We start from the raw sequence: 24,093 nt of genomic DNA on the forward strand, positions 1-24,093 counted from the left end.
CCTGGCCGAGCACCCCTGGCCCGCCCAGCACCACCGGCCCCCGGCAGCCCGGCGCACCTCCCGGCCGCCCGGCCCCGCCGGCCCAGCACCGCCGGCCCCGGGCCAGCCCCCGGCCCAGCACCGCCGTATTTTCCCGGACATGTTTGGCTTTTTGGGATTTCCCCCCGGACAGGGATTTGAGTCCCAAAAAGCCGGACATGTCCGGGAAAATCCGGACGTATAGTAACCCTAACTTCACCAATTCACCACTTCCCTCATTCAAATTCCTCCTAAACTCATATCTGATACCTCCAAGTAGTTAATTTTGTAAAAGTGCTGAATTATATCCTATTCCCCAGCCTGGCTCTTCATTTGTTGCTCAGACTGTAATATATTCATGCTAACACCTGTCTCTGTGTTTTTTTGTAACACAAAGTGGTGAATATCATCATCACAGACTGTATCTGAGGCTTGTGTATAATGGAGATGCCCCTTCAGCTCTATATAGATGTGGCTAACTGCCATGGTCACAAAATCATGGACATGTTTTAAATAGGAAGGAGGGTAAATGTGTCAAACCCATATAGGCATGAAGTGGGATTTTGATTACACCCTGCATAGAAGAGGTTTGTTCCCCATTTCCTGCACCTTAGGCAGTACTAGATTAATCTCTCCTCATGGAGGCCCAGCTGATAGATAACTGGTGAAAGCCATATATGTCTTTTTTCACATTTGGCCTAGGATTGGCATGATCTCTGTTTAGAATTAGAACACCTTTGAGGATTACTTGGCAGCATCAGCTAGTACAAAATATAGTCCTTGTGCTTTCTCCTGTGTACTGGGTCAATCCAAAGGGTTTGATACCATCAATACCCCAAAAGTCCTGGCATGAGGTTAGCCACGTAACAGTATCTCCACTTATGCCTATTTGAAATTGGCTCTCTTATCTCCAAGATCAAATTCCTGGCATCAGGCAATAGAGCATTCTGGGAGGGATTCTCGACTCTGGAACTCATTTACTCTGAAGGGTCTTTCACAGAATGTCTATTTCTAAGGCACATGCATAGATCTAGATCTAGTGTTTTTTTCCTAATTGCAGTCTTTAGCATTAGGTAGGGTCGGTCGCTGTAGCATAACTTAAGGCAGTTTATTATTAGGACAGTTACTTTCTAAACTAACTCTTGATGGTGCTTTAGCCCAAAGCACCAAGCTCTGTTTTGTCATAGGCCTTTACTATACATCATGGAAAATAGAGATACTGAAGTTGAACAACTTGAAACACTACAAGAAAGGATTCAGAGGGAAAGCAGCCGAGTAATTTCCCTTAGTATAGACCACCAGCTGGGGAGTTGGAGTCAGCTGGGTAAGAACTCTTACATTCAGATGACATAGTGAAATAACAAGCAATATTAGATACGGGCATACTGGAAGCTCTGAAAGTTTCAAAAGTTGAACTCTTTGACTAACTAAACAAGATTAACGTTACAGAAGTCTACCCAAAAACAAAATAACTATACAACCATTAGATGCTTCCCAAGAATGTTTCATATAAAGCAGCAGATTCATTTTATTTCCATGTACACAGAAATTAAAGATTAAACTTTACGAGAATACAATCCATTGTAAAAATAAATGCCATAAACACGTGGCAGCATCTCCCAGCCACCAGTTTTGTTGCACACTTTATTTTATGCAATTGTAGTCCAACAGAAAATGCCTGTGTACACTATAAATAGGCAGTCTAGTGTGTGGAAGTTTCATAAAGCTCACGGAGAATGTGCAACACCGAGGACAAGGAAGAGGCTGCCCTCAAACTCACATATCCCAGAAAAAAAAAATTATAATTTCAAGTGTAATTGAAACAAGTAGACATTTATAGCACAGAAAAGGAGGTATAAATCTTATGTATTAGGCACATTGTTAAACAGTGTAAAAGGAAACCAGGAGAAAAATATAGGGCTTTGAACAAGCCATTTAAAGCACAATACAAACATTAAGGCAATAAGCAGGTTTGGTATCCAACCAGCTATGTTAAGGGCATCTTTGGATCAACGTAGCTTTTACATCTAGAGGAAATATCTTCTTTACCTGCAAAGCAAAAGGCAATTCAGTCAGTCATTCTCTTTCATAGAGGCAATTTACTAGCTGAAGAGCTGCTCAGTGAATTAACCATGGCTGTTTGCTTTCTAGGAAGATGCCATGCTGTAGAGAAACAGTTGTGGCCAAATAACTGTAGAGCAGGGGTGGCCAACCTGAGCCTGAGAAGGAGCCAGAATTTACCAATATACATTGCCAAAGAGCCACAGTAATACGTCAGCTGTCCCCCATTAGCTCCCCCCTTGCTCCCAGTGCCTCCCACCCACCAGCAGCCCCGCCAGCCAGTGCCTCCCCTTCCCTCCCCATCAGCTGTTTCTTGGCAAACAGGAGGCTGGGGGGAAGGGGCAGAAGGACAGAGGGCATGGCAGGCTCAAGGGAATGGGCGGAAAGAGGTGGAGTGGGGGCAGGGCCTGTGGCAGAGTCAGGGGTTGAGCAGTGAGCACCCCCCGGGACATTGGAAAGTTGGTGCCTATACAAGGAGCCGCATATTAACTTCTGAAGAGCCGCATGTGGCTCCGGAGCCACAGGTTGGCCACCCCGCCATAGAGTATGAACAGAATTCATCTGCTTGGGTGTTTGAAAGTTCTTTCTGCAGAGATTTATCCCCAAACCAGCATCATCTATGGTGTTAGTACATTTATCATGTTTAATTGGATCATAATAGAAGCTACAAGCTGGGAAGTTGTGCAGTTTTATAAATGGGTCTGATGAGAATTCTGGCAGATGCCCTGGAATTTAGTAATGTGTGCACAGAATCTCCAAAGTAACGCCAGGGATGCACATCCAAGATCTCTTTCAGTTGCAGTCTGCAAGGCAAGTTTGTTCTGGAGCAAGAAACCCATTGAAGGTTGTGTGGCTCTGATGGCAGAAGAGACGAGCAAGAGATTGGTACTCCTCAATAGCGTAATCAAGGTTGGATCTCTTAGCTAGCCCGCTCTAGCCTGAGGCCCTGTCAACATGCTTGTGGTTGACAAGCGTGTTAGAAAGTTTCTTGCCTCTGGACAGTAAAAGATGCTTAGAAAACCATGCTGCAATCTTGATTAATACCCAGCATGGTTACTACATGTTTCTTCTGTTCACACAGGCAAGAACGTGTAACTCAGTGACATCACGCAAACTGAAGGTTAAAAACCCACACAAGTTGCTTTATAGCTACTTATCACAAGAAGTCAAGCAGAAAGGCACTCAATCAGTAATTTGGATTCTCTGGCAGAATCATTTGACTGGATTTGAACTCGCTCTCCCACCATCCCTTCAGATGAGGGACTTTCTGGTCATTCTATCACAGGGGTGGGCAATAATTTTCACAGGGGGGCCACTCCATGAATTTTGGAAAGTTGTCATGGGCCACACATTTCTACTATATTAATGGAGGGGGTGCTGGGCTGGGAGGGAGTTTGGGTAGAGGAGGGAGCTCGGGACTGGTGCACAGTGTTGGGGTGCAGGAGAGGGTGAGGGCTCTGGGAGGGAGTTTGGTGCAGGAGGGGGTTCTGACCTGTGGCAGGGGTGTGAGGTGTTGGCTCTGGGTGGGAGGCGCTTACCACAGGCAGCTCCCATGCCGCTCCTGGAAGCGGCTACAGCCAGCTGCTGCTGGCATGTCTCTGGGCATCCCTTGGGGGTAGAGGGGCAGCGGGTCTCAGTGTGCTGCCTGCACCTGCAAGCACCACCCCTGCAGCTCCCATTGGCCTGATTACGGTCAATGGGAGCTGCGAGGATGGTGCTGGGGGCGGGGGCAGCACACGGAGCCGCCTCTCCCCTGCCAGGGTGTCGGAGAGTGCCAGCAGCAGCCGGCTGCTTCTGGAAGAAGCGTGGGGCCACAACAGGCAGGTAGACTGCCTGAGTACCCCGCTGCGCTGCAGGACTTTTAGCGGCCTGGACTTGGAGATCGTGAGGGGGCCGGACAGAAACGTTAGACAGGCCAGATCTGGCCCACGGGCCGTCTTTTGCCCACCCCTGTTCTATCAGATATTAATCCCCCTTTTCCTCTGTAACAATTTATTTATAATGCTTTGGGATGCTACTCCACTAAAAGGGAAACCTCTTCCAATTGATATTCTCTGGATAGCCATATCTACATTCCATCTCTCACTCAAGCTTGTTCCGGCTGGTAGTGGCAGCACACTCCATGGAGCAGACAGTTCATTATTAATTAAAAGCAAGCCCCACCTTTTAGTCCAAAGTGTCCATTCTATGTAGATGATTATATTCCAATTCCAATCCCTTGGCCTTCTGGGAATATGCCAGCCCTTCTGCCTGTGGTCAAGGTCATTACTCAGCAGAAACAAAACCCAGCACAATCACACCAAACAAATGCAGCTTGGCTGCTGTACACTGTTAGAGCTTTCTATCTGCAGCAGATCCCAGCCTACCTTTGGCTTCTACTGAAAAAGTAGGAAACAGAGACTTACATACACCACAGTTTGATACTATTCAGGCTCAGCCTGATTTGGAAACACTAGAGTTATGCTTAAGGGTTAGTACTCAACAAGCTTTACAACCAACATCCAATTGAGCGGCAATGTCAGCTATCATCCATATACTGCTGTTCAACTCTTTCAAAACATAGAAAATTATAGTAGTGAGGGGGGATTAAAGCTGCAAGACAAAGGCAGTAGAACACAGTGCTTTGAATTATTCATTCAGTTCCATGGCTTCGTTTTTTATGCTGATGAAATTGGTCCCCGCTGCGTGCTGAGACCACTGCCTGTCATGCTGACAAATGCTGTCCCTTGTCTTATACTTGGGGTATAGCTACACTAGAAACTTAAGTTGACCTATATTAGGTCGACTTACACCACTGCATACTACAGTGGCTGTATCTCCACGCTACCCTCCTTGGGTCAGTGGTACACGTCCTAACCAGGAGGGCTTGCAACGACCTAAGGGGGCAGCGTGGGGAGCAGAGCGCCTGGCGCCTCAGCTCCGCTGGCAGCTCCCTGTCAGGAGCCCAGCTGTCCCACAGGCTCCTGGTGGGCCACCCAGGGCGGGCAGGGAGGGGCTGAACAGGAGCGGGAGGAGGGACCCTGGGCTGTAGCTGCCCTGCTTTCTTGTCAATTTCATGGCTCCTGCGGTAAAATTGACAAGACAACCAACAGCCGGTGTAAATAACGCAGCATCTACACAGACAGTGCATCGTCCTAACTACACTGACATAAGCCCTATGCCTCTCGTGGAGATGGAGTATGGCACTTGCATCGATGGGAGCAAGGCTGTAGTAGTGTAGACACTGACATAATTAGGTAGATGTAAGCTGCCTTACGTCAACCTAAATTTGACAGTGTAGACCAGCCCTCAGATTGTAAGATTTTTGGGGCAGGAACCATCTTTTTGTTCTGTGTTTGTATAGGGCCTAACACAATGGGGTCCTGGTCCATGACTGGGGCTCCTAGGCACAACAAGAATACAAGTGATAATAGTGTTACTCTGGAGAGTTAAGATGGGAGGATTACCTGCTCTGCAGGAAGATGGTCAGGTTGCCTCAACCATAATAGTGTAAGGACTTGAGGATTGTTAAAAAAACAAAACCAACTTATGATAGGTGTTAAGGGGGGGGAGAATATTCCCCCTCCCCCCATACCCATTTTCAGGGCTCTCATTTTGTTGCTAGAAGGAGGAACAGATGGTTCCCCCAACACCACCTGCTGTCACATGGTGTGGCACTCCCCTCTCCATCCTTTCAGAAATCAAGCATCCTAGTTCTAACATCTCAGTCTCTAAATGAGATTAAAAGCATCCAGTCCCAAATTCAAATCCTTCTTTGTTACAGATTGTGAAAACACTGCTTCCTCTTGTGAAACTACCCACCCATTATCCATGCTATTGCCCAAGTTTTCACTGAGCATTTAGAAAACCCAAAGACATAACTGGAGAAGGTCTCCAACCATATTTACCTAGTCCACAAAAAAGGCAGCAGAGAGGACAGACATCCTTAGGGCCACTGATACTGAAGATACCAGATTGTTTCATTGCTTAACTGTGGACCAAAGAGAGGGTTGAGCTGGGCCAGGATCGCAATCAGCCAACTGCAAGGGGAAAAGAAAAAAAAAAAAGAAGAAAAAAAAAAAAAGACATCAAGAGTATGGATGACTTGGCCAAGGCATAAAGGGTATCAGGAGACAGTAAGACAACATCGCTAAAGGTCTAACACCAAGTCAAAATGCTGCTAAGCCCAAACTCCTAAAGGTCTCACATTAATGGAAGAGCTCTAGCACTGTATTACACCTCAGAAGACTGTAGCATGTTTGGACTGAGAACTATCAAGTTCAATTTAAAGTGACATGGTCAGTTGGATTTGATAGCATCTTTTTAATTCGCTGCTGCTTCTTCTTGAAAGGTGAAGTGCTCTGGGATACATTCCCATCCTCTGGGCCCATGTTCCAACAACACTGCCTCCAGAGCTGCTCAAGGCCTCTCTAAATGGCAATAGAAGTCAGAAAGGGTTAATAAAGCACATCACCTTCCAAATAAGGAGTATGCGTCTCATTTACTTTAACCGTAACTATGCCAAAATGTTTAAATATACAGAATACAGATGAAATTTAAATTGAAGCAGCGCCTCTTTTATATTAATAAACATTATGACAACGATGAAATTGAGGGATGGAAGTACAATCTAGCAGTTAAAACAAAGGAACAGGAATTGGGAAATTTTGATTGTATTCCTGATCTACTATGGAACATTGACCAAATCACTTAACCTTTGTGCCGGAGACATTCCCTCCAATAAATCAGAGATACTAGGCTTGGCTTTACAAGGAACATTACGATCCAATAAAAGATCTTAATGAAATGTATTGAACATTTTCAAACCACCAGCCCCCAATATAATTCTTATAAGAGCCTGAACAAAATTAGAACAAATTTAGAACGGAAGACAAAGAAATGGGTGTCTAGATCAAAGAGGTGCAAAGCTACTGAAACAATGTCAATGACAACAAAATCCAGATTAGCAGCAGCAGCCTCTCCCTCAGAGCAGCTGACAGACTAACTCAGCAGAAACCACAGCCAGAATGCAGAACAAGAAGAATTTGGGATGTGGAAAATATCCAGGAAAGCTGAACAGAAATAAATATTTCAGTATTATAAAATGTACTTGCTTTGGCTTTTTCTGAACTTGTAATATTTACAAAGAAACCTTCTCATTTGCATGGATTTAGATCTATGTAAAATACTAACTATATACACATGTTTAGTGAACATACTGCCTTATCCATCTGCTATTTATAGAGTCTTTGTAAGGAGGAGAAAAAGCAGAGCAGCTTTGAATGGGAGCTGCCACAAATGCATCAAAGTGCTTAGGCAGTCATGGAAAATTCCACATAAATCTGGATGCTTTGACCAGCAAATGAAGTGCTGGTCAGGTCAGCTTCAAAATGGCTACAGAAGCCTTAGGCAAAAGATGCAGGGTTAGATAAAAGGAAGGTCAATCTTCTTGGCACTGACAAAATAAATATTTTTAAATTTTAGTGGTGTTAAAAATAATAATAAAAGCAACAAGATTAAGTAGGACACTAGCTAAAATCAAGCAAATGCTGTGGCCATAGTGTTCTAACAACCCCTCACTCCTCACACATTCAATAGTATTCTGAGTGTAAATCAACAACTGAGACCAGTCACTCATGCTGATATTATGAAGTGGGTAAACGTCCACCCAGGACCAGTAGGAAAATAGCCAATTCATTCTCACTTGTGAACTGAAGAACCAGAATACTCTTATTTTGTTATCCCTAGCTACTGCAGGGAAGGGTCGCTCAGCATCACACACATTATGTTGAACACAGCCTAATCCTTTTACTATATCAAGAAAATGCCTCAAGGTTCATTGATTTGATAGAAATTCTCCCCTCCATCACCGGATCTCTATGTGTAGCCCACTTACAAGTTATTTTTCAGATACAAAGGCAGATTAGAGGGGTACCAGAGTGCATTGTACCGACTGTCATTAATTTCCTGAACTAACAGAGGTGGGGGGAAGAACAGGAACAGTTGATGGCTGTTAAGGGATAATTTGCCTCTTTACACTGTGCAGAGAAAGGAACTCCAGGCACCAACACACACGCCCAGACCTCTCCCTATGTTCACTGAGATCAGACCCAGAACTGCTGTGAAATAAATGAGCTGGAAGCTCATTCTGAATATTGACATGTCCACAGCTGTACAATTAGGCTCTAGGCAAACACTGTACTGGTTTCAAAAGCTATTTGTTCAGATCATGCTGTTTACAGAACTTCTGAAGCACAGTGGCATTATAGGTCAATACCCAGATTGCTCTTTAGCTCCATTACTTCCCTGTAGCGCTGGAGGTCTGATCACTGAGAACACAGTAGTAGAAGGTAGGGGAGCACAGAGTTCAGTGCTTTGAAAGACAGAACTGTGGAAAGCTTCCCCACACACATTTATCTTACACCGGGCTGCTTTACACTATAATCTGTCACGACAAGGCACAACAAAATGGGGCATTCAAAGCACAATAAAGGAAACCTCTATATCCAACATCTGATGTTTTAGTGCTGCTACATTCCACATGCTACCTCCTGCAACAGTCAATGTTAATTATCATGCTAACTCAAAGAAATTATGGTCCATCATGATCAAGTATAACCATGTCATTTTATTACTGTATAGACTTCACAGCAATTTTAATTCTAATTCCATTCTAATGGTCTGAACACTACTACAATCTGTCTCTTTCTATAGCAGAATAAGAGCTCAATTCTGGTTTCTATCTAAATTTCAATTTGGGTAATTACAGTCAGCCCACCCACAATTCTCCTGCAGATGCAACTGATTGAGTATTCCAGACTTTCTGTTCTGAACTACTGGGTAGTACTGCTGTGTCTTCCTACACAGATAATACCTTTTACCTCAGAGGTGGCTTCAGTGATCTCAAAATAGATGTAGCTGAGCACCCTGGGTTTTTGATGGAAGGTACTACAGAAAGATAAACTTCTTATCAAAAAGACAATAGGAAAAAAAGACTGGAATGGGCATCTGTCAAGGCTGCTTCCCCACTCTGAACTTTAGGGTACAAATGTGGGGGCCTGCATGAAACTTCTAAGCTTAACTACCAGCTTAGATCTGGTCCGCTGCCACCACTCCCAAAACGCTAATTCCCTTCCCTGGGTAGCCTTCAGAGACTCTTCAATTCCCTGGTGAATACAGATCCAACCCCCTTGGATCTAAAAACAAGGAAAAATCAAATCAGGTTCTTAAAAAGAAGGCTTTTAATTAAAGAAAAAGGTAAAAATCATCTCTGTAAAATCAGGATGGAAACTAACTTTACAGGGTAATCAAACTTAAAGAGCCCAGAAGAATCCCCTCTAGCCTTAGGTTCAAAGTTACAGCAAACAGAGAAACACTCTAGCAAAAAGGTACATTTACAAGTTGAGAAAACAAAGATAAAAACTAACACGCCTTGCCTGGCAGTTTACTTACAAGTTTGAAATATGAGAGACTTGTTCAGAAAGATTTGGAGAGCCTGGACTGATGTCTGGTCCCTCTCAGTCCCAGAGTCCCCTGAGAACCCCCCAAAACAAAGAGCACAAACAAAAGCCTTCCCCCCACCAAGATTTGAAAGTATCTTGTCCCCTTATTGGTCCTTTGGGTCAGGTGTCAGCCAGGTTACCTGAGCTTCTTAACCCTTTACAGGGAAAAGGATTTTGGAGTCTCTAGCCAGGAGGGATTTTATACTACTGTACACAGGAGGGCTGTTACCCTTCCCTTTATAGTTATGACAGCATCTCAGGCTTTGCTTGTATCTGGTAGAGTATTACAAAAATGGAACAATTAAAAAAAAAACAAAAAAACAAAAAACAGAAGTAGTACCACTGTATACTCTGCTTTGAGTCCCACCATGCTCCTGAAGTTTTGGTTACACTTCTTTTAGCGAGGTACAGCATATAGCACATGCACAAAAGGACATACAGTAAATTGTGTAAAGTTTCCCACAAAGCAACCAAATTTGTACAGGACAGTCAACAAGCTTAATTGGGATGACCCCTACCAATTCCACACATAGAGGAAGCCAATTTATTTTATCAAATGGCAATGACTGCTGTTTAATTGAGATTAAATTGGAATAAATTCAGTTTAATGTGGATGTATTTGGCTAGTGCCAAGTAGTTAAGTGGCATTTAACAGATACAAAACTGAACTTCATTCAGACTGGCGCTATCAAATGTTAAAAGAAATTAAGATAATAAAATGCAAGTATAAAAATTTAGTCCAGAATTTCAAGACAAAGGTTTTGTAAAAACTGCATAATAAGGAACAGCCACTTCAGCAGAGTGGTAGGTCCTTGCAGGGGAATCTCATATACAGGGGACTATACTTGTGAAAATGCAGTTAACATCAATTTGACTCTGATACCAATATAATAAATACTTTCACACAAAGACCCTTTCATCTGAAATCCCAAAGCTCCAATAGGATTGGAATGTAAGTGCAACATTTCCAGAAACTATTTTTTTTTTAAAATCCATAAATATGCAACACAAGGCAATTCCACTTTGGAGCATCAGAAGAGACAACAGTTCTCCTCCACATTCATAAAAATAGAAACCAAAGATGTAATTCCATATGATTGACTGTGTATTCATTAAGACACTTAGGTTTTGTTTACAATAGCACTTTTGTTGGCAAAACTTTTGTCAGTCAAGGGTATGAAAGAACCCCACTGACAGAACATAAGTTTCACCGACAAAAGCGCAGGTGTGGACAGCACTAGGTCGGCGGGAGACGCGCTCTCACCAACATAGCTATCGCCGCTCATTGGAGTGGTTTAATTATGCCAGTGGGAATGCTCTCTCCAGCTGGCATACAGCAGCTACACAGGAGACCTTACAGCAGTGCAGCTGCAGTGACACCTCCGTGAGGTCCATAGTGTAGACATGGCCTTAGACATCACGTATGAAGACTTTAGCTTCTTCCACTTTTTCTTCTTTGCAAGGTGCAACTGAGAATGTCAGAGAATAAATCCTGGGACCATGTTTATTTGCATTTATTCAGATTAGTCAATCTATCCCTCATTCAATAACACACAAGAGCAGATTACAAGTCATTTTAATGAAGAGCAGTTACTGCCCTATTCCAGTACAGTAGTGCTAACCTCTTTCAGTACTTCCACAAGCACCTTTTGTTTGAGGATTTCAAAGCATTCAATCAAGCCTCAGCCATTCTGTGAAGTAAATATCTCCATTTTACAGATAAGGAGTCTGAGGCACAGAAAAGTAAAGAACCTAGTTTCCAGGGATTCTGAGAACCCTTAAGTTTCATTAATTTCAAGGGGAATTGCCTGTGCTCAGTACCTTAAAAAAACAAAACAAAACAAAACAAAACAAAACACACACACACTAGCCTTAAGTGGCTTGTCCAAGACCACACAGCAAATCAGTGGCAGGGCCAAAGTCAGAAATCTGGAATCCCAATTCCCACTCTCCTCAAACTTTCTGCTCTCTAGTTTGATTAAAAATAAAAATTAAAAATAAAACAGAGACAAGCACAGTGCCTCAAAGCTAAATGGGCATAATCACTGTACCCCAAAGACCATCAAATACAGCAAAGAGCTACTAGTGAAAGTGAGGACTTTGCTTCTCAGTTTCGCTTGTACACATGTACAGTGGATCGCAGTCTTGCCAGGGCCTACCTGATTACTTCACAATGCACTGGATCGCTATGAACCTGAGAAGCAGACTAATGACACTCAAAAATTCAGGTTATTGGGACCACAGCACTGCTCCTAAATACAAATAAATAAGCCATTCACATTTCCCTAGAAAGAGGCAGTATGCTCTCTCTATTAGGAGCTATGAATCTCTCTCTAAAAATCAAGATGCTACAGCCATATTATGCTCCTCTTCTTTCAAATCATAATTTACTTCATCTGCTCATAGCCTAAATGCAATTTTCATGGTGAAACAAGAGGAACACATGATGAATATTTAATCTGGCAAATATTCGTGTTTACACAGAGTCTAAGGAAGCTGGATAAAGATGCCTCCATTGACTTTCTATAGAATCACCTTCATGAATTCACAGCAGTTAAGTGTATGAGAGTGTGATTTCATTAACATTTTGTGGAATACAATTCCCACATATGCCAGCTGAAAATTCATCAGTACAGGCTTTTCATTACACTGCATCCAGTAATTCTCTGACAGCCAAGTCTTGGTCTAATTTAAGTATTAAAATCTACTCTTGGGCATTTTTAGAACACCCAGTTTCCCCTACCACAATTAGTACTTGCTTTCCACAAGTACAAGATAGCATGCTCCAGGCACTCATCCTTAAATAGGCAGATACCCACACAAGAAATAGCTTAATATAAATGTTTAAAGTTATCTATTTGATGGCATTCATCAAGAGCCCTAAGGGTATGTTCTGCTGTTCAGTCAATAAGTCAAGTTAGGTTAGTATATATTTTGTAGGAGCATAATTATGCTACTGGGTGGTTATTCCTATATGAACTGCAAGTGCGACGGACAGTGCTCCCAGTGCTTATGTACAGACATCTTTTCGTATTTAAATATAGATTTTTTTTTTAAATGGCTTTTTAAAAATAGGATATGTCCTGGTTTAGTTGGTGGTTTTTTTTTTTTTTTTTAAAGTCAGCCAGGAGGCAGATTCCATAAGGCTTCACATGTGAAATATTTCAGGCCTGTTTAACCATAAACAGAAACTGGACCTTGCTTGTATAAAACCTGCATATCACAGTATTCAACCAAGCCAAACCCACACAAGCTTGTGTCCCTCGCCAGCTCAAGATGGAACAAGACAGACCTTACTTTAAACATGCCATCTACTACAAATAATGCAGACACTAAAAACATGGCTTTGTGCTGCCAATCCCTGCACCCAAAGTCCCAGAAATTGAGACGCATCCCTCTAAGAGGTTATTTATATTAAGCTCATCACCATGATGTGTTATGAGTGATGGCTTGCAACTAGAGAATGTGTGAACACTCCCAAATGGACTTGTTCTGTCATTGAATTGTGAACAAGTCACCTACCAGGATGTACCCACAATAGGTATGTCAGTTTACTGTCTGTACCAGTCTGTACTTGTAGAGAAAAGAGTGCTGTGTAGAAATGGCCTGAAAGGTATTTTGATCTCAATCACAAGTCCCTATCAAGAGGAAGAAATCATTTCACAGAATGAAGGGTTTTCACTGCAGACTGTGCCTATAAATCATCTATTTATCGGCAAGGAAAGATGATATAGGAAGCAAAGAGGGTTGTAACGTGTTTCCAGGAGTGCAGAAGTTCCTCATTAGGTGGCTAAGAGAGAATTGTTATTAATACCATAAAATAAGGCATAATCAAGGAGCACAGTATTGATTTCAGTGGAAGTCAAGGGCTCTTGGCACCTCAAAGGATTTAGGCATGGTTGACCTGCCACTCTATCACAATAGGTACACACAAATAGTTATTACAATTAATACAAATTATTCAAGAACTGAGAAACCCTCAAGAGGCTTGAACTGAATAACTCAAGGTCTATAAAACAGAAAGCAATAGCCAAGATAAATCAATATAAAAGTACTAAGACTTTGGGTATATGTCAGAGAATAATACTCATCCAGATTCACTTTTATATATTATCCACTAATGGGAATTTTTTCAAGATTGCTGAAGGAATTTAGGAGCAAGAGTTCCATTGACTTTCAAAGGGAGTTGTGCTCCTAAATCCTTTTTGTGCTTTGAAAATTTTCCCCTAGACATTTATTCACTGAAGAGGCCTTTTTCATTTTATCAGGTGTCCCATTATTAGGAGGGGTGGCATTATTTATACTTACAAGAGGTAACAGCAAACGGCACAGGTCACCAGCATTGTGTTGATAACACTGCAGAAAGAAATAGGAAAAGACAACTGATTAAGAGTCAGAGGCACAGAAAATAAACCCAAGAATGCTTTTGGCTGTGATCACATGCAAGGTGACTCAAAATATGAATGTTCTAATGACAGTCTAATTTCTTGTAAGGTAACAGTATAACTGGAAGATATATGTGCCTCTCTAACCTAGGACTCTGCACAGATTTAGTTTGCCATTTGCAACTAAAATCTCATTTTTGTTTGTAGTATAAATATTTAAATACAAAGCACAGGACCATACAGTCTCATCTAAAAAGACTGTTCCAAAGAGAAGATCTCATGTAACAAGCTCTCTTCTTTTTTACAATTGTCTCTATACAGAGAATCAGAACCAAATCCTAAAGCACCTTTTCTGTTAGATTTATGTGTGAAAACCCAAAGGTACAGTTTATAAAATTCTTCATTTGGATACTCTGTTTGCAGAAAGTCTCATGGAAAACCAGGAAATTAAGAGCCAATTATTTTGTTTAAAATGAATCCTGTGGACTGTAACTACTGTAAAATTAAAGATCTTTAAAAGGACAAACAAAATCTTGGCAATAATATGACAGTTGTCCAGAATGGGAAGATCCTTATTGGAAAGGATTGTCAAAGCAGGTGTTAATAAAATGACAATAAAGCAACTGAAGCTGTAGTGGTAAAATCATGGCTGAACAAACATCTCAAAATCCTGTATAGATAGGAAAATTACATTTTCCAAGAATGAGTCATATGTTCTGCCCATGGAGCTCAATGGAAGATGGGTATTCTGTGTCATGATTTTTTTTTTTATTTAAAAAGGCAAAACAAAAAAAAGAAAAAAAGAAAAGAGGAATTCCTCTATATGTAGGTTTTCAGTTGTGTAAGAAGAGTTCAACCTAGATAATAACAATCCTAAACAGCACTGGAAATAGGTAGATCAAGTAACTTGCTTTGCCTCTCAAACTATAAAATGCATAGATCTGCTCAAGAATAGTAATTTTAACATGAATGCTGGTGTTGTTTCTAAAAAGTAGATTAAAACACAATACAATTATAATGTATAGAGTATCTTTCAAATACACTACAAGAAATTTGAGAGATGCAAAATGGTGAATGGTCTATGCATGATATATGAGAAGACGATGCTGGTGTTAATTGGGTGAATAAATTATTCAGTTTTTGGAGCCACAGCATCATGGGCTGTGGATGGCGGTATGGGGGGCAAAGTAGCATCCCCTCCCCCTCCCTGTTGCTCTTGGATGCATGGCCTTGGTGTTGGTTGCTGGGGCCACCCACAGGGGTTAGGCCCTGTCCCACCTCTGGAGACAGCTAGGGCACAAGCCTGGAGGAACAGGCAGCTGGTGAGTTCCCCCACCTTCCCAGAGATGGTGGGACTCAGCCATTGGGCTTCAGCCCTAGGCTCCGTCCCTGGGCCCCATCCTCCAATTGCAGGGCTTTGGGCTCTTGCTGCGGGGCTTCAGCCCTCCGCTGCCTCCCCCACCCCCCCGAGGACTCCCCCGACCCTCCATCTGGGGCTTCATTTGTCCCCAGGCTTGCCAGAGCTGAGTAAGTTTGCTGTGCAAAGTGATACTTGTAGGCTTGTTAATAACACTTTTCACAACAGATTTACTAGCTAGCAATAAATAAGTTACAATGATTTGGACATGTATCTGTGCATATTCATTGGGCTTTCCCAAAGCTAATTAAGTATTTTAGGAAAAAGTACTAGAGTAGCCACCAGCAAAAGTTGGTGGCCACACTCTGAGGCCACCAAAAAATTTGTCCTGAGAACCCCTGCTGGGTGAAGGGGCACATAAGCACCTTAGGAGCACATCCCAAGTACATAAGAACAGAACAGCAACATCTTATGATCTGGTGGATAAATACAGGTAGAGCATGCCAGACAGCAGGATGTACAGAGAAAAAGGTTCTTGTGTCATTAAAAGAAGCTAAATAAAAGCTACACTATAACAGCAGCTGCATATGGGGTCTCAGGCTCAGTCCCTGCAGATGCTTAGCGATCACAGCAAAGCAGCACATTAGTCCGCACCCCCCAATCACATGACTCTGCTCAGGCGGAGCAAGACAGACACATTCAAGCAGACAGAAAGTAAATAAAAAGGGAACTACGATGAGCAAGTGGTACAAGACCACGTCTGTCTGGGCTACTGAGATGCAGCCGGACCCCCACCCCGGGCAGGCACCTGCTGCCCTCCCGCTCTCCAGACAGAGGGCTGTATTATATGAGGGTCGAGATACTTCCTGCCAAGGGCCCTTCGCTGCTTTTATCGACTATGCCCTGCCCGGCAGACCGAGAGGAAGGATTGGGGGGGGGGGGCACGCAGCCTCGGGAGAAATGAAGGGGGAAGGTGGGCCCCGACGCCCGTTCTTCAACTGAACCCGAAGAGGCCCCAGGGGAAGAAAGAGCCAGATCCGCTCCCCAGGTGCAGGGGGCCTCAGCGGTCACCACAGCCAGGCCATGCTCACAGCGCTGCCTCACCAGCCTTCTTCCCCTCACAACTAGGGTGACCAGATGTCCTGATCTTATAGGGACAGGCCCAATATTTGGGGCTTTAGCGTAGATAGGCGCCTATTACCCCCCATGGCGCACAGCCCTGCCCCTGTCCCCAGTCAGGGTGGGGGGACATGGGTGCAGCTCCCCCATCGGAGCTCTCCGCCGCCGGAGGGTGGGTGGGGGACACTCTCCAGACCAGGACTGGATCAGGGTCCGCTCCCCTTCTCTCCCGGCGGCCCGTCACTCACCCGCGGTTGGGCCCCTTGGGCACGAACCAGGGCAGGATGCCGCCGACTACCCCCCAGAAAACGCTCATGACGATGATGGGCACAGTGAGGCCGCCGTACGCCATGGCTGAGCGCTTCACTCTGACACACTCGCGACGGCACCACTCCGGGGTCCTACTCAGCTCGGAGTGGGCCGCCGCCACAGCTGCTCGCGGAGCCCCGCCCCAGCCCCGCCGACCAACCAGCGCCCGGCACGTGACATTGGCTTGAGCCCGCCCTGCCCGGAATCCGCGCTCGACCTGGCCCGTAGTGGGGCGAGGCACGCGCGTGCCCGGCCCGGGGCTCACAGCGCCTGCGCGGCTGGCTTACCCAGCCCGTTTGGCAGTTAGAGGCGCGGCCTGGCGGCCGGTCACGCTTTTGGCTTCGGGCTCTCGCCCCCCCCCAGCACGACACCGCCCTTGGGAATAGCTGGTGCCTCTAGCCCCGCAGCCACCACCTGCGGGAGGGAGCTCCGGTCCGGGGCTTCCCGATTCCTCTGAGCAGGGTCGGCTCCAGCCGCCCAGAGGCTGCAAGGCCGCCCCCCTGCTGCTCATTCCCACTCCCTGGCAGTGCGAATTAGCCCCTATGGACTATAGGCTTGAACAAGAAAGGGGACCCCACCGTGCCAGGAGCTGTAGCAGTAGAGGAGGACAAGCCCTACCCTCAAGAACTTAAGTTTAAAGCAAGAAGCCAGAAAGAACTGGAACAGCTAGTGAAACTCTTCTGAGGGTGCTGTCAGCTCCAGGAGCAGCAAGTTCAATTGCTTTGTCCATGTGAAGTGGTTTCAACTTGGATTCTCCATTTCAAATCTTAGATTGTAAGGGTAGAGACTATACTTCTGTACAGCACCTACTGTATCAGGGGCCATAGCTGCCACCATAACAAAACTGATGGGCCTTTGTTGGTACAGCACACAAGATTATATTCACATTCTCCAAACGTATAGTCTTATCAGTGGAAAAGTGGCCCTTTGGTCTAAAGCAGTGATTAGGACAACTTGGGATTCACTTCATAGACCTCGCTCTGCCTCCCTGGATGACTTAGGTAGGTCACGTTACCTATGCATTTCACTTTCTCCATCTGAACTTTGAGATGGATACTATGTTTCAAAGATTAAAGGATAGAGATGGACTAGTTATTTTGCTAAAATAGTGGAAATACTCTTCCCACTTCTCCAACATGGCCATGTCAATAGTTTACCCATTCCCACATGAACAGAAACTAAAGTATATTAAGCACTGTGTTTGTACGTGTGGAAAGAGGTCTACAAGGGTATGTCTACACTGCCTATGCCAGCTGACTTGGGCTCAGGCTAAGGGGCTGTTTAATATGGTGTAGATGTTCCGGCTTGGACTGGAGCCCAGGCTCTAGGACAGTGAAGTGGGAGGTCACAGAGCTCGGGCTCATCTATCTCTGCAATAAACAGCCACACAAGCCCAGTCAACTTGCACAGGCCAGCCATGGGTGTCAAAAGCAGTGTAGACATTCCCAAAGAGACTATGATGAGGCCTCAATTTATGCAACAGCAGTCTACAAATTATTTAAAACATTCCAAATTAATCTTTCCTCTGGATTCTCACTACTTCATGTTTTAGATGGTAAATCTTCAAGGCAAGGGCTGAATTTTTGTCAAAAAAAAAAAAAAAAAAAAAAAATCAATGATTGATAAGTCATTCCCTGTGCCAGTTAACTATCCAGTAAAGGTGAACTGTTTTCACCAGTCTGCAACAGCTTCGGTCATTTCTATTACATTCATGTCAAAGCTCATGGAATTATGTTTTACTTACATATAATTTCACAAAGTGCTGAAAATGAAGGAAGCCTGTTCTCAAACTTCAGTAATAATTTAAAGACACATCACAACTCAGTAACTGCACAGAACTAAAATAAAGCTACCACAACAGGGTACTTTTAATACCTTGGTCTGTCGTCTTTTACTTCCACTTCATTATATGCCAGTGTAAAACTAACATGTAGACAAGCCCATTCACTTATTTGAAGACAAAAGTTGGCTAGTGCAAGAGCATGTGGTTGCAAGCATTGCACTCATCTGCCTTGAAAACAAATCTTTGTAGAATAAAAACATGGCCAATTTCTCCCACTTATTTTGCCAAGTATGTAGTACTTCAAACCAAATAACTTATATTCCTTCATGGTTTTATACGACTTAGAAGTTTCATTTATAGAGATGGAGAGGAGGAAAGACCCAGTACATGCACTATTCATTCTAACCACATGTGCTTTCTCCCCAGTTGTCCTTTCAGGCCCCCCCCCCCCCCACCACCACAACCACACACACTTTCCTTCATCAACTCTTGCTACTGTTCTTGATTTCTTAGACTGTAAACTCTTAGGTATAGCGTCTGTCTTTACTGGCTTTGTAAAAAGGCATATACATCTCTTGTACTACATAAAGGAATACAAGAATTAATGTGCATGCATGATGAGAAGATATTAAATCCGCTTTAACCAATTTAAATCGTCCAATGGATAAGAAAACAAGCCTGTTCTTTTAATTAGTAGAAGTGCTTTTCTGAGCATCCAATATTAACATGTGAAAGTGGTATGAAGACAAACACCAATCCAGACAGACTGTACCAACGCTTCCAAAAGTAGAACACACAACAATACATTTCATTTTAGCAGTTCTTTTAATGGGTGACACACAGGAGACCATTCTATTCTTGCATCTTTTCAATGGTTTCTTCCTTGTATTTGCCCTTCTCCTTGCCGACCTGGCGAGACTTTGCTTTGCGTTCCAAGATCTTTTTGCGATCCTTGTCCAATTTTAGCCTAGTGATCACCACCTAGAGAAAAAGGAGAAATAGTAAAAATCCGTAATATTAAACTCTGGCAGAGAACTGTGCCATCCTAACACCTTGAGAGTATCACAGTTAAACCTCTGCCTCCCCACTGACAGGTCAGGTCCTTTTAATACACAGCATGAGAGAACCAGTGGAAAGCAACAAGGGGCATTAATCCGAGAATAACTTGGTTTTCCTGATGGCCAGCTGATTTCTTCATTTACACTGAATTTTCATCTCCTTGTTTCACTTGCTAGCCTACAAGTTTTCCAGAGCCCAGAGTTTCATGTGAATTGGAAAACTGCATCGCAAAGGCCAGCACATGAATACATACAATTCTAGAGCTTGTTCCATGGACTCACAATAGACAAGGTGAGTGGGGTAATATCCTGGGTCCAGCATGTCTGCAAATAACAAAGGACTGAAATAGACATTCAGGTACTTGGGAATTGATAGCCCTAGTGTGCTGCGATAAATTGAATTTATAGATTTTACTCTTAAACTTGTCTTAGCTACAGGTAGAGGTTTTCTGGGTGCGAAGGTTATTGCAAACCAGCCAGCCGAAGAATGAAATTATCACTGAGATACACGATATTGCTTGTATTATTACCAGATGCTATACAAAGTATGTGGCTTAGAGCTAAAAAGACTATATACTTTAACCCTTTCCCTACTGTTCCCTCACTGCATCTGCTCTACTATCCAGAATTTTCCTCAAAGTCTTAAAGAATGTTATCTGATAAAAAACAAACATGCATATGCAAATTCACAACTTGCATCAAGCTGGGATGTATAGAATTTGGAGCTAGTGGCCATTACACCATGTAAACTGACACTGTATTTGCAGAACTGCAACTGATTACATGTAATGATCATACCTTCAGAGAGCTTCCTTCACCATTCACTAGCACAAGTACCAAAAATAAGCAACTTAAGCAAAGGTGTCCACAGTAACAACTACGTCCTCTTTACAGGAGGCAATGAGATATCCCCATAATTTTGGAAAACACTGCTGCTGTTGGCCGTGCTATTGGTTTAGCAACAAAACATTTAGCATGGCCAATACATGTATTCAATACAGAATATTTTCAAAATATAAATATGTCGACCAGTTTAAAGACAAAGATTATAAAATAAAATAGGTTAAAGAAAAGTAGCAATAACTGATGGTAAATATCATTCATACATATACTTGGTTTATACAAATAAATCATTCAATAGAGGACCATCTTGGGCAGTTTATCATAGGTATATTCTCAAACATTTTGATTAAAGGTTGCTTTCTTGTAATTATAAATCTGCATTTCCCTGTGCTCCAGCCTTGAAATCTTAAAGGTGCCACAGGACTCTCTGTTGCTCTCTTTTAGAGATTCACCAGATAGCACAACCAGCCCAAGATCAGCAAACTGCATTGCTTGTACACCCTACAGTTAAATATCTTTCAAACCAAGTTCAGCTCTGAGTCTGTTAGCAAGTTATAGAATAGCACTTCTCCAGAAACAAAAATCGTCCATGTTTGCGTAGTGGATAGAAAGCATCTGGGAAATAATACTAATGGAAAAAGTTTGTCATGCAAACAGCTGACAACATTGCAAATACAATTTTACTGGTCCCCTTTCTTGGAATGCAAGAGTCACCAACCTGTGTGCGCTCTGCTGTAAATGCATGGCTGCTGTCAAAAGGTTACAGTCTGGCCAGGCAGTTATCAAATCTTATTAACACATGGGTACATTAGTGATTACTTGCCAAGCCCAATTTGTTTACAGATTCCTGAAGTTATTTCATAATAAGACAGTGATAGACACAAGAATTTCCAATGGGCACCTTTGGAGTTTCCAGACCCTTGCAGCAGCCTATTACTTTTCTGCCGCTCCAGCTGGCAAAGCAGTAACATAACTGGATTAAGTATCAGAGGGGTAGCCGTGTTAGTCTGAATCTGTAAAAAGCAACAGAGTGTCCTGTGGCACCTTTGAGACTAACAGAAGTATTGGGAGCATAAGCTTTCGTGGGTAAGAACCTCACTTCTTCAGATGCAAGAAGTGAGGTTCTTACCCACAAAAGCTTATGCTCCCAATACTTCTGTTAGTCTCAAAGGTGCCACAGGACCCTCTGTTGCTTATAACTGGATTAAGCAGTGCTAGAACAGCAATAAGCAGTGCTAGAAAAAAACAAACAGATAAACCCCTACATTTATGAAGTAATGAGTTAATGAGATATCTTTGGTATCTCCCATCAAGCAATATTTTGATACTATTTGCTTGAAAAAAATGCAACTCAGGGGATCTAGTTCTAATACAGCCACACAGATCTGCAGTAGGGCTGTACAATCTAGTCAGTATTCATTCTGCTCCTGCCAGCATTGAAGAAATAAATGCAACATCAATGGGACAAAAGAAGGAATCCTCCTGCTACAGTGAGAGGCAGAAAACTGCAGAATTCCTGCTACCCCCCTAGAACAGTGGTTCTCAAACTGTGGGTCATGACCCTGTTTAAAAGGGGTCACCAGGGCTGGCATTAGACTGGCTAGGGCTCAGGCTTCAGCTTCAATCCTGGGTGGTGGGGCTCAAGTAACAGCCCCCTCCCCCCCGGAGATGAAGCCCTTGGGCTTCGGTCCTCACTGCCCTGAGCGGTGGGGCTCAGACAGACTCAGGCTTCGGTCAGTCCTCTTGGGGTTGTGCAATAATTAATTTTTGTTGTCAGAAGGGGGTTGCAGTGCAATGAAGTTTGAGAACCCCTGCCCTAGAAGTTTACTACATAACCAGACTGTCCTTTTTCCTCTTTTGTATTTGCAGCTGGTAATTTCTTTATGGAAACAGAGCCTCCTTAAGAGACACTGCTTTCTTGGGGGTGGCCCAAGACTGGAATTAATTCCTAAAGGAACTAAGGACCATTAGAAAACTCATTACTTTTCACTCTTAAGTACAAATCAACATCTTCCTCTGGGGAAAAGAATGACAGATGTTAGTCATTTTGCTTAATGCACTACTGGAAGACACACAGCTACTATAATGATGAGTGTGCTATAAGAACCTATCTAGAATAGAATGGTAGATGTGATGCATTACAGATGAGGTCATATTTCCACTGTGTGTAGATTTGTGGTGGAACCCAGTAGCTCAAACCCAGTATCTGGATACAAAACTGTGTTCGTTAGATATAATTCTGTTCCCCTCTATCACATGCACAGTTTGTTAGAGGTTTCAGAAAATCTGCCAGAGCTGGGTTCACTCAAAACTACCCTTGCCTGGTCAGTGTGGGCCAGGCAAAAGTCTTGTTTTATCTGCTTCAAACTAGGTTTCTAGCTAGCTTTGCTATTATTTCATTAGTTACCTATATATTTTTAAATGCCTGTCTATAATGAGCAAAACAAGCATTTCCTTCATCTTCACTGAATACAAACCGCCTTAAACCATGTTAGGCTGAAGCCAGATTCAACCAGCAATATTCGTCCTAGCAGCAACTCCTTAATTTATGGAGGTATATTTAAGTATTTCTAATGCGTCCATCAGAGTGGCAGAAATGCCATATGGCAAGGCTGAAGGAGGGACCAGATCAATCCACAATGGATGACAATCCCATTTTCACCACTGCAGAGGACTGGTGTGTGTGTTGGGGGGGGGAGGGTCCCCCAACATGGCAGTTACTAAATGTGGATGTGCACTTACAGTATTTAAAAAAAACAAAACAGTACTTTTGTTTTTAAATAACCAAGCTTTTTGGAAATTTTACAAAAAGCTTTACCTTTCACAAGACCCTGCAGTTCAGATGCAAATAATTTCTTCATGGTCAGTCAATTCACAGCAGGAAACAACCCCAGAGTTCTGGTTCCTACTTCCCTGCTGCAACTAGGACATTTCCTCACTGTATAGTTATGCCAGCGCTCCGGCGTCTCAAACTACTGTGTGTGCTAGGAAAGCACTCTACTTCTATAAACTGCACCTATTTCCAGAGCTAGCAGAAATTCCTTTTGGGAATTTCAGTTCCCATGCACCTATTATACCTTGCTAGGATGGATTCCAACATGGACTGTCGTGCCGTTGGCCTTCTCACGCTGTACGCGTTCAATGTAGATGACGTATTTTTTTCTGTATACCTGGACTACCTTGCCGATTTGCTGGCCTTTATAATGTCCCCGGACAACCTGACAGAAAAAACCCAGAGCATTTAACTTTCTCAAGTTTCACAAACTCAGTCTCAGACATAGATAAGAACTGTAAGATCTTCACAGGCTGAAATCCCACCTTTATCTCTTGTATGCAACATTACAGTGAGATAGACAATATAATGTTCAGCTAGATATCACCTTGTTCTGTATTTCTCTTTCAGTAGGGTTATCATATTTAAAAAATAAAAAAAGAGGACACTCCACGGGGCCCTGGCCCCACCCCTTTCCCAACCCCGTCCCTTCCTCCAAGTCCCTGCCCTAACCCCTCCTCCTCCCTCCCAGCCACGCGAAAAGGGCTGCCCAAGCGCTACCGGCTTCACGGTTTGCCGGGCAGCCTCCAGACCCTGCGCCCCCAGCCGGGCACTTCCCCTCCCAGGCTCCAGCTGCTCTGCTCCTCCCCTGACTCTTCGGCTCTGTTTAAGAGCCAAGCTGCCCGA

The 24,093-nt window shown here is 43.4% G+C and overlaps 2 protein-coding genes across 2 annotated transcripts in view; both read right to left on the reverse strand.

Moving 5' to 3' along the window:
- Positions 1-1,517: 1,517 nt before the first annotated feature.
- Positions 1,518-16,864, reverse strand: ATP6V0E1 (ATPase H+ transporting V0 subunit e1). The gene is made up of 4 exons (XM_034779765.1): positions 16,670-16,864; positions 13,869-13,916; positions 5,967-6,098; positions 1,518-2,067 (listed from the first exon to the last, which is right to left on the reverse strand). Exons 1-3 carry the CDS (start codon positions 16,771-16,773, stop codon positions 6,005-6,007), a joined length of 246 nt encoding a protein of 81 aa, XP_034635656.1. The 5' UTR covers positions 16,774-16,864; the 3' UTR covers positions 1,518-2,067; positions 5,967-6,004.
- A 2,455-nt stretch (positions 16,865-19,319) lies between these two features.
- The window catches only part of RPL26L1 (ribosomal protein L26 like 1), a 7,810-nt gene continuing 3,036 nt past the window's right edge, over positions 19,320-24,093 (reverse strand). The window contains exons 2-3 of the mRNA XM_034778906.1: positions 23,492-23,659; positions 19,320-19,494 (exon numbers count right to left, since the gene is read on the reverse strand). Of these exons, the coding sequence (XP_034634797.1) occupies positions 19,366-19,494; positions 23,492-23,659 (297 nt within the window). The 3' untranslated portion in view covers positions 19,320-19,365. The remainder of the gene's footprint in view (positions 19,495-23,491; positions 23,660-24,093) is intronic.

This window comes from Trachemys scripta, chromosome 8, assembly GCF_013100865.1.
Source record: "Trachemys scripta elegans isolate TJP31775 chromosome 8, CAS_Tse_1.0, whole genome shotgun sequence".
NCBI classification, from domain to species: domain Eukaryota; kingdom Metazoa; phylum Chordata; order Testudines; family Emydidae; genus Trachemys; species Trachemys scripta.

What these genes read in the sequence shown, in the direction of transcription:
- ATP6V0E1 (XM_034779765.1), bottom strand. Translation starts at nt 16,773, where the DNA reads ATGGCGTACGGCGGCCTCACTGTGCCCATCATCGTCATGAGCGTTTTC. An exon ending in CCCAAGGGGCCCAACCGCGG is followed by an intron (nt 13,917 to 16,669) that starts GTGAGTGACGGG and finishes TTCTTTCTGCAG; the next exon opens with TGTTATCAACACAATGCTGG. An exon ending in GCCGTTTGCTGTTACCTCTT is followed by an intron (nt 6,099 to 13,868) that starts GTAAGTATAAAT and finishes TTCCCCTTGCAG; the next exon opens with TTGGCTGATTGCGATCCTGG.